We start from the raw sequence: 10,519 nt of genomic DNA on the forward strand, positions 1-10,519 counted from the left end.
AAACTCTTGATAAAAAGCTTGCATAAAAAAGGTGAATATTGATAAAATCTTATAAGAATTAATCAAAGTGATGGTGGCTGCAGGATAAGGAAAGGGTATGTGCCACCACTAATTATGTTTGTCATATGTGAGCAATTGGAGTGTATGGGTCCCATGTTGGGTTGTTCTTTGCAAGCTACTTTTAAGTTTTAAGTCTCATTCATAAGATATCATATTATGATGTGAAAATTTTTTCATAAAATGATGTAAAATTAAGTTAACTGAAGATTAATTGGCACAACAAAATAAATAAAAAGGGATGGGAATCAAGAAAAGCGCAAGAATTTTGATTCAGACGGGAAAGAGATGGGAAATCGTCTATTTTTGCTGGAATCGGGCTGGCCGGAGAATCAAGAGTATACAAAATTTTAGAATAATGTGCTGTCTTGTCTTCATTCCTATCATTTAGCCGGCCTTACCTGTCAAGCAGTTAGGGTAGTTGGTTTCCACTACTTCTATTAACTTTTTTTCAACTTTTATTAGAGATGACCTTAAAATTAATTGGATTTGGAACCAACCCAACCCAACCTAAAAAGATCTGAGTATAAACAAAACTGTACACATAATGTCACGATTCACGAAATAACCTGATTAGACCAATGATTCACTATCAGACCAATAACCCAAACGAACTCCACCTAAAATTGAATAAATTCCTCTCTTGCATGCATGTTTCTATCCATCAATGTTTAGTTGTCTAGAAACATAGACAAATAAAAAGAACTAGATATTTTATCCCATGATTAGCTTGTGAAAAAGTTGTTAATTTTTTTTCATTATTAATATTAGGAAAAATTAATATTAATAATTCAACTTTTTACTCATCCAACTTTAAATTTTTTTTAATAAAATCCAACTTTAAATTAATATTTTCTATCCATCCAACTTTTTGCTCTTAATTTGTTGTCAGTATACTAATAGGGTATGTTGATAGCAAAGTAACGACAAAAGTTGAATTATTATAAAATAAATGTTTATGCTGATAGCAATCTAAGGACAAAAGTTTAATTATTAAAAAACAATTCAAATGTGAGATTATGGGTGAAAGGTTAGATTATTATACAACTTTTTGTTACTATTCAAATACAAAATATCAGAGTACAATACAATTTTGATTTTTTAATTGAAGGTTTATTTCACACAAATGACATTCCTATAAAGTTGCATATTCTAAAAGTGGGTAAAACAGAAACTAATTATATGTAGAAAATAGTGGGTAAAATAATTGACATAGAAAATAGAACTCCAACCAAATTTTTTTTGGCAAATAAAAAATTCTTTCATTTGCCAACAAAAAGACAAACAAATGCAGTACAAGGCGGGCAAATAGCCAAACCAGCCTATCTAAAAGTTGCATTAGTATTAAAACAAGACTGACCTTCTATAAAGGGTTTTCTCGCCCCACTCTGCATAGAAAAGAGATAAGGTGACCTCAAAAGACAAATGGCAAACAGACAAGTTCAAAGAAAAAGGATAACTGAAAACAAAGGAAAATACATCTAAAAAACAAAGGAGTTTTAACGTCAAAAGAGAGAAGCAAAACAGCAGCAGGGGAGGCAGTAGCACACAAACAATCAGACCAAGAGAAGCATATGCAGCAGCAATGTAGGCATATTAGCAGCACCAACAGAAACCAACCAGTGAACACAGCATAGACAACAAAGATCAGACAAAACCCCAACAGCTCAAGCAGGACAGCAGCACAGCCAGAACGTTAGGGACAGTGTCACATGATTCGCTCCTCACGAATCGTGAATAGAAAAAAGCGAATTATTGTTGGTTTTGGGCTATTCTTGGAAAATATATGCAAATCACGAATTCAAAAAGTGAATTAGCTAGCAAATCATGTTATACTGGTCAGGGAGAGCCTTTCTTAACCACATTATAAAACCAAAGAGATTCCTTAGAAGAGAACTTAGGAGTATAAGCCAATATTCTGACTCTAATCCCAGTTTTTAGCTCCTTCACCAGGCTTTCAAATGTTCAAATCTTTAAAATCCAAATGACATCATTTCTAGATTGCCATATCAAATAGATTAGATAGCTAAAACAGGCTATAGTAATTTTTTGTTTCCCTTTGGTGTACCTTTTAATTCCATTTGTAAGGTTACATAAAGACACCGCCTTCAAGTGAGTACCCAACCAACTATTAAACTGCAGTACACACCGTCTACTGTATGGACAAGCAAAGACCAAATGGGAGGCAGATTCCGTTGCAGTATGACATAAAGGGCAAATGTCATCCAAAACAAGACCATGGTGGAATGAGTTTTCAATTTATCAAGGAAATTCAGCCACAATGAATCTAGCATTTTTTTGGGGGGGGGGGGGGGGGGGGGGGAAGCCAGTTCCAAATGAAACAGTCTCATTCTACTATCTAATCAGTTTCAGTAAGAGCAACGTAAACACACCTTATAGTGTAAGAGCTACTTAATAACTAAACAGATACTTTCTCAGTCACAGAACACAATTTTTTATGACCCAGCCAGAACTTATGGGAGGATTAAAAGAAATTATAGTGTAAGAGCAACTAGAAGTTATGGGAGGATTAAAAGAAATTATAGTGTAAGAGCAACTAGAAGTTATGGGAGGATTAAAAGAAATTATAGTGTAAGAGCAACTAGAAGTTATGGGAGGAGCAACTACAAGTAATAGTGTAAGAGCTACTTAATGAACCAGTCCCATTCCAACGAAGTTTACCAAATTTCAATCTATATGGGATAGAAGGACTATTTGTTTACTAAATTTCATACTCTCTCCATCCCACAAAATTTGCCTAATTTTTCTTTGAACTCCCCCCCCCCCCCCCCCCCACACACACACACATCAAATTTGTCCCACTTCTATCTTTGGTTATATTCCACACTATTTCTTTAATTTTCATCCACATCTAATTTAGATTTTCATCTCATCCACACTTTTCTCTCACTTCCCCATAATATATACCTTTTTGCCACTTTTACTCGCTTTTCTTAGTTTGCTCACCAAATTTACTTGAAGCATGTTTGGCGGGATAGAGGGAGTAATTTTCTAATTTACAATTACAAAGTACCTAAAATAGTACATGTACACTACTCCTGATTTCCTGTAGCTCCTACAAATGTTTTTTAGGTAATACAGAATCTTTTCTCAAACTACAAGAACAATTCCTCAAAGAATTGTTAACCTTAAATCTTAAACTACAGGACAAAACTACAGTACTTCATACCTTTTCACCATCAAAACTGAAAGTGGCAGCAAAGATGCAAAATTAGACAGCAGAACAAATATTATCAGGCAACAGCTTTAATACCCATAGTTTGCAATCATTCTTAACAGATAACAGTAAAGCACATTTTGTCACACTCATGTGGCATCTTTCGGTATTTTGAAAATAATGGGTTCATGAAGAACTCACGAGTTTTCGGTACACCAAGCATTTTATGGGTACCTATTTTGGTAAAACAGACATTACAAGAAAAGAACTTGAGGTTAAAGGAAAAACAAAAATTATTTTGATAGCTAACCAAGTCAATTATTTAAAAAGCATGGCTATAAAACAAGACCTAAGCACCGTCTGGCTGAATGAAAGGGTTTGCTATCTCGTCCGTGCCATCGGTTGGGGAAACAAGCATCACTGCTGTTCCTCTACATACCTGCAGTAAAGTGCACAGCTTCACATCAATCCATATTTCAACTACAAGAGAATTAAAATCGTATAAACGAGGAAAGACATGGGAACAAACAAGCTAGCAACGGGTTTACAGGAAGACCTTTGTATAGTTATATTGCAGTTGATGGTACAAATTCAATGTCTTCTCTCCGACAGGAGTACATTGCCAAGTCTTACTTCAATTGACCAATAAACATTCCATTTTCTTCATTTTCAATACTACTACCTCCGTTCTTTTTTGTTCTTCTCGTTTACTTTTTACACAATTTTCAAAGCAAATTTTCAGCCTTGATATCTCTAAATATGCATTATAAAAATTATAAAAAATACATGAAAAAAAGTATATATTAAAACGAATCTAATGAGATCTCACATGGATATATTTTATCTTCTAAATATGTTTCAAAAATCTTAATCAAATTTCTCTCTCCTTATGGTGGAACATTCCAAACGGGATGAACACTAGAGAACTGAGGGAGTACTCCAATTGGCACAAAGCCAATCTGTGTTCTTTGTTTTGACATCTTTTAAAACCAAAGGATGCCTATTTAGTCTATAGACTGAAACTGAACTGAGGCTTGCAATTCCTCGTGTAACGTGTGGAAACCTACAAACTCCTATCACTAACATCATGGTTGCAACAGCTAGAGTACATTACTGAAACAAGAAAATTGTGAATTCAACAAGATAAGGTGAAAGTAGAAGAGCACAAGGAACCTACAATCAAACCAAGGCGCCTTGTCTGATCAGTGGTCTTCAATGGATCATCAGCATCTACAGCCACACTTTCATTAAGTTATATGGGATCATAGAGTTTAAGGAACCAAATCATTAAGCATATCTATCAATGATGTCACTAAATTTTAACACACCAAAACAATAATGCCGCATTCAACAGAATAGCAACATAGAATAAACCCCCTCCCCCAAGATCAAAAGTAAACATCTTTAAACCTAATTAAGCAACCCTAACTCAAAAGTCAAACAGTACAACACAAACTAAAGACTTCCTCATGAAATTTGTGTTGTTCACAATGTAGGGAGCCATACAGAACTGCACATACATGTCCCAACTTGACCAGGGGCGGGTTTAATGTGATGTCAGTGAGGTCAAGTGGCATCACTTAAATCCAAGACAAACAAGTGGCATAGGGAAATGGCAATAGATGAATTGGTAATTAAGTTATCTTACACAGCAAGGGGCGCGGTTTGAATCCTCGTGCACACCTTTAGTTCTTTTATTTTTTTTATCTTTAAAATTTGAACTTCAAAAACTTAAAGTTCCTCAAAACTTTTCTTCCAGCACTCAGCACTCCTTAACCCCATTTCTCATTTCTCATTTCTCACTCTGGGCTCCAACTCCTCCACGCGACCACATCCACTCCATCACCAGCCACCGAATCAATGTAACACCGTCCACCGCCTTGGCACTATCCATTGTTCTTGTCAGTTCAGCTTTTAAGGTATTGTGTTTCTCTTGGTTTTTGTAGGTTATTGTTTTCAATTTCCATTTGTCTCATATGCTGAACTTTCAAGATTGGGAGGATGTTGCATTCATTGTGTTATTGTGTTTTTCTAGGTTTTAAAATTTGATGAATCTAGCAACTAGGAATTTAGGATAGTTGTGTTTTGGTACTTTGAATTGGGTGTTAATAAATGGTGAATCTATTTGTCATTTGATTAGATTACATTTTTTTCACTTTCAATTTATTTGTCTGCTGGATAGTTGATGAATCTAGTAATTAGGATACTTTATTTTTTTGGATTTTTTGATGAATCTAGTAATTAGGATACTTTATTTTTTTGGATTTTTTAATGAATCTAGCAATTAGGATAGTTGATTTTTTGGATTTATTTGAATTGGGGCTTAATAAGTGGTGAATTTGTTTGTCATTTAATTAGATTTTTTTTTTCAATTTTAATTTATTTGTCTATTGCATATTTGACCATATGCAAATATTGGAACTTGGTAAATCTCATAATATGGTTTACATATATATAAGAAATAGTTCAGGTGAGAAACAAGCTTAAAAATTTTTGGCAAAAAATGTTACTTTAAAAAAATCAAAACAGAAAAAAAAAAAAAAAAAAAAAAACAAAAAACCTCATAAAAAGTGTTACTTTTGGCATTAAAACGTGTTATTTTTTGACTAAAAATTGTTACTTTCAAGTCTTTCTTCCTCAAAAACAGAAATTTCAAGGAAAAAAAACTGATGTACATATCAAAGAGATTTATATTTTACGCAAAAGGTTTTATGTTTTGGCAAAAAAGTGTTACTTTCTAGACAATATTTTTTTCAAAAAATCCAGAAAAATGATAAATTAACAAAAAAGTGTTGCTTTTTATATTAATAAGTGTACTTTTTGACGAAAAAGTATTACTTTTAAGAGATTATAGTTTTCCCGGTTCTCATGTAAGTTTGTTTATCACTTGAACTTGACCCTATATTATATATAGGAAGAAATTCAGTTAAGAACCAAGCTTATATGAGAACTATAAGAATAATGTTACTTTTTGGCAAAAGAAAAAAATCAGAAAAAAAAAACCTAACGAAAAAGTTTTACTTTGTCGTAAAAACATGTTGCTTATTGCCAAAAAAAGTGTTACTTTCTAGACAAAATTATTTTTCTTAAAAACAGAAATTTCAAAAAAAAAAAACTAATGAAAAAGATTTTTTTTTTTTTCACATAAAGGTGTTACTTTTGTATATATATAAACCCAATTGTAGATCAAAAACTAACAAGATCCAAAACTAACCCGACCCATCCCAAAAAATAAGAACTGAAATTGACCCAAATCAAACTTGACCAAATCATCCTGCCACGTCTATTTACAATGAAGGTAGCAACCTCAGAAAATGAAGAGGCACTATATTGTGCCTTAAAAATGTAATTACTCCTGTAGTACTCAAGACATCAACCCAATATCCCGTCTGTAAACAGGGTCTGGGCGAGAGACGGTGACCGACACTCTATACCCGTATTCCCTTCATAGAGAGAAGAGGAATGTGGTCAATTACTCCTGCAGTACTATATGCAAGAAATTTATAGTGAGACCTGAATCAAACATATATCAACGGTAAAATTGATACCTCTCAGACATTCTGTGGCTTCATCTAGCACAAGGTTCAACAACTGATCATATCCCTTTAGTGTGCCGGTCACTGTAAAAGGAAATATGTAATTTACAATCAGAACAGGAGCACATATATTAAAATTGATGATAAATATTGGTGGATTTTGTTCTTAATTACTCACTTGATCCCCATTGCGTATTCAAATTTGAGAATACCCGAAATAAAGAGTTCAATATAAAATGAAAACTATCACCATAAAGTTATCAAAAGTTGGAGCTTGAAAAGGGAATAAGACTTATAGGATAAACAAACAAATGTATACATGAAGGAAATGGGCCAAAGGAAGCAATATATACGGTAGAAAGAACCAAGCTAGTCAGCAGAACATAGATTGGTCTTTACAAATTACAATGTCAAAACAGCAAAGAATGAACTAAAGGTTGTGGTCCATGAGATATCCTTTCAATCTAGGCTACTCTCTTACCAAACATACATAGTTTAAAATTGGAAATTTTGGATACTGTCACATTACACAATAGCACTTTTAGAATATTTCACCTTATGTAATTTTTAAAATGTTGCCACCTTTAACTATTTTCATCCAACTTTCCGTTAAATTTGACAAAAATTGAGCAGAAATTATCACACTCATGGAAATTGGACCTGGGACATATTACATTTAATAGAAAGTTGGATGAATTTCGTTTTAGGTGGTAAATAAAAATATCAACAATTACAAAGGTGGCAAAACAAGGTTGAAAATAAAAAAGTGCATTATAAAAGGTGGTAGTATCCACTATTTCCTTTAGAATTGATGATTCAATAATTTATAAGTAACTCCATTATGGCATACTAATTATTAGCAGTCTGCCTTCAAGCATCTCAATATGTCTATGCACAATGTACAAGTGCAGTGCAATAACTACCAAAACAAAATAGAATACTACACCCATGTTCATTAGATTCACACCATGTGCCATGGATACAATATGAGAAAAAGAGAACAAGTGAGTGGGAACCAAAAGCCTATTTAGCATATAGCCAACCAGGTCTACACAAGAAAAACAAAAAAGCCAACAAACCCAAGCACAAATGTCAAATGTTGATCCAACTCGAACTAACCTAAAACCCCAAAGAAAACCGGTAGGTTATAATACGAAAAATTTGATCCATAACCCGAAATTAACTCAATCTGGAAAAACCAAAAAAATTGTCAAATTCGACCATTTTGTCCCGTTTTTCCAATTTTTCCATTTCCATGTCATCAATTTTTTATTGGAACCCACTATATGTCTCGTCAATTTAAGCATTTTGAGTTTTTATTTCTATGTTAATGCCTTAAAAGCGGTAAACTGGTCCTTTTTATACAAACTCTTTATAAAAACAAAAAAATAATGATAGAAGTTTTGTTATAAAAAAATATTTCTAACAAAACAGGTCTAGACCCAAGTATGATAAAATTAAGATTGTGTGAAACATATTAGTATTTTTCACACGTGAAAACATCAAGGAATGAAGAACATCTAATTTTTAGCTTTTAATTTGTTAATTTCTTTGCAGTACTGCAGTGTGATCACTAGCTATGCCATTTTATTTCCACTCAAATTCAATTGACTTTTCAAATTTTTATCTCCTTCAAGTACTTTCTTTCTTTAATGCATGAAAATTAAAAGCCAGATTAAGTCCATAAGTGAAAAACTTTATCTTTTTAGACATTACATTACACCATTAGAATCAAGATTTGTTACTAAAAAACTCCATTCTCCATAATTATGGAAAAAGACGAATGCTGCCTGAAATATCAGCCAGATTGTACCACAAAATATAATTGAAAACTTGTGAAAAAAGGGCAAAAGGCAGAAAGAAAACCTTGTCTTCCACCAGTCAGCTTGACTTGGACCCCCTTGTCCACAAACTTGGCAAGATCTAAAACTGTTTCCTTACGACTAGACTGAAAAGAGAGATTAGAACAGTGTTGTTAAAGATAAGCATAGAAAATGGCCAGCCTGTGAACCAACAGAGACTCAAGAAAGTCGAGCTCGATAGTCACTCATTTAGTTGTTCCATCAAAAACAAAAAATAATGGATGATGTTTATCTATTGGTCAATAGAATCAGGAAATAACTGAACATTATAGTCGTAACATAAGCAAATGACAAGAAGACCTTGCAATTTGAACGTACCATGATGTTAACGTTTATTATTGGTAGTTAACCTCCTCGTTGCAGGGAAGGAAACAGCGTGGTTCAACCTTCAAATGTAACAAACATCAATTTAAAGCTTTATTTTCCTACCACTCAAACAAAGGTTCCTTTCTAACAACAGTAATAGTCTGCATATCAATTTAAATACAAATATATCAGAATCACAGAGTTTGCAAAGTAAAGCTAGAAGAAGGAAAGAGAGAAAGCAAACATGAAATTTCTTTACAAGTGTAATCAGTATAATCAGTGATCACACAGTTTACAAAATCTCCAGATATACACTGTAGGAAAATAGGATGAACAAAAAGTAACATGAAATGTCCTCGTGCTCCATCAGCTTATAGAATATAACGTCACCATTTCGAACTCAAATGAACATTTAGGGTTTGAGAAAGCAAAAACTACTTGAATACTATATGTTATAATCATGTTATGAGAGCTTGCATCACCATCCTTTCCATCAATCTATGGTCCAATCCATATAAGGTAATACTTAAGACAATTAGGAATTAGGATGTATGTGCTTCATTTGAGATTATGTGAAACTTTTTTGAGTAAAAATTTCACTCCTTTAAATCTCATTCTAACGGATTAAATATTTCAAACCAAAGCAATAACAATATTATATAACCACAGGCCACAACATTTTAGGGGTAACAACTAACAAGTGGCATCTTAAACCTCAAGATGAAATATAATTAAGGGATAACAAGCCGCAGTTGCCTCCCAAATCATGCAGTTTAAAAGAACAAACGGTTGCCTCACACTCAATTACATAGGCAAAACCAGATTACATTTACTTCACCTCTACCAATTAAACTAACAGCATGAATACTATGCCGCTGAAAGCAAAAACAAAATCAATAAATTGAATTCAATGGCAAGAGTATATTAAGAACAATGATTAAAGTAAAGCAAAATAATATAAAATGATTAACAACTGAGAGTGTCAATTATTAGGGCGAACTTTAAAATGTTGAATAGAGGGAAATACCGATGCGCCTGGGAGAGAAGGGAGATTATATGCAGACTACTCGGTGTTCTACTGAAGACTGAAGTAGAAAGTAGAAACTACTATAAATTATGAGTCCTCGGCAGTCCGCACCCAGGGCCGCCGCCGGGGCCATCGTATTCAATTAGGAAAATAAATTTACTGTTACTGTGGATATTTTTACTTCCTTCAAATTCCAATTTTTATTTCCTCAATTTTCTTTTAGATTTGCACAAATACTAGGTGATAAGCACAGATTATTTAAGGTGTTCTTTTGTTAGCCGTCAGTAATAACGAATACGCCCCTAACTTTAGACTTAAAGACGAAAACACTTATCGTGCCATTTACTTCAAGAGTAAACTTTTTTTATCTTTTCTTTTTATTAAAAAATAATTATACTCTTGTATTTAAAATAAAAATAATTTACGAATTACGGTCTTAAAGTTTAGCACTTTTGCGAATTACAGTATCAATGTTTATTTTTTGCAAATTACGGCCACAGAAGTATAAAAGTTTGCAGGTTCAAGCCTAAATACAGAATTCCCACCATTTTGA

The 10,519-nt window shown here is 33.1% G+C and overlaps 1 protein-coding gene across 3 annotated transcripts; it reads right to left on the reverse strand.

Moving 5' to 3' along the window:
* Positions 1–120: 120 nt before the first annotated feature.
* On the reverse strand, positions 121–10,436 carry LOC130813342 (sm-like protein LSM7). Of its 3 annotated transcripts, XM_057679162.1 has the most exons (7): positions 9,967–10,436; positions 8,952–9,019; positions 8,638–8,719; positions 6,784–6,855; positions 4,413–4,465; positions 3,585–3,674; positions 121–1,445 (listed from the first exon to the last, which is right to left on the reverse strand). In XM_057679162.1, exons 2-6 carry the CDS (start codon positions 8,952–8,954, stop codon positions 3,585–3,587), a joined length of 300 nt encoding a protein of 99 aa, XP_057535145.1. In that variant the 5' UTR covers positions 8,955–9,019; positions 9,967–10,436; the 3' UTR covers positions 121–1,445. The 3 variants fall into 3 exon arrangements, with proteins under 3 accessions (XP_057535145.1, XP_057535144.1, XP_057535146.1); XM_057679161.1 differs by lacking the exon at positions 121–1,445 and having other exon boundaries at positions 2,833–3,674; XM_057679163.1 differs by lacking the exon at positions 121–1,445 and having other exon boundaries at positions 2,833–3,674; positions 8,952–9,100.
* Positions 10,437–10,519: the final 83 nt, after the last annotated feature.

This window comes from Amaranthus tricolor, chromosome 5, assembly GCF_026212465.1.
Source record: "Amaranthus tricolor cultivar Red isolate AtriRed21 chromosome 5, ASM2621246v1, whole genome shotgun sequence".
In the NCBI taxonomy this organism is placed as follows: domain Eukaryota; kingdom Viridiplantae; phylum Streptophyta; class Magnoliopsida; order Caryophyllales; family Amaranthaceae; genus Amaranthus; species Amaranthus tricolor.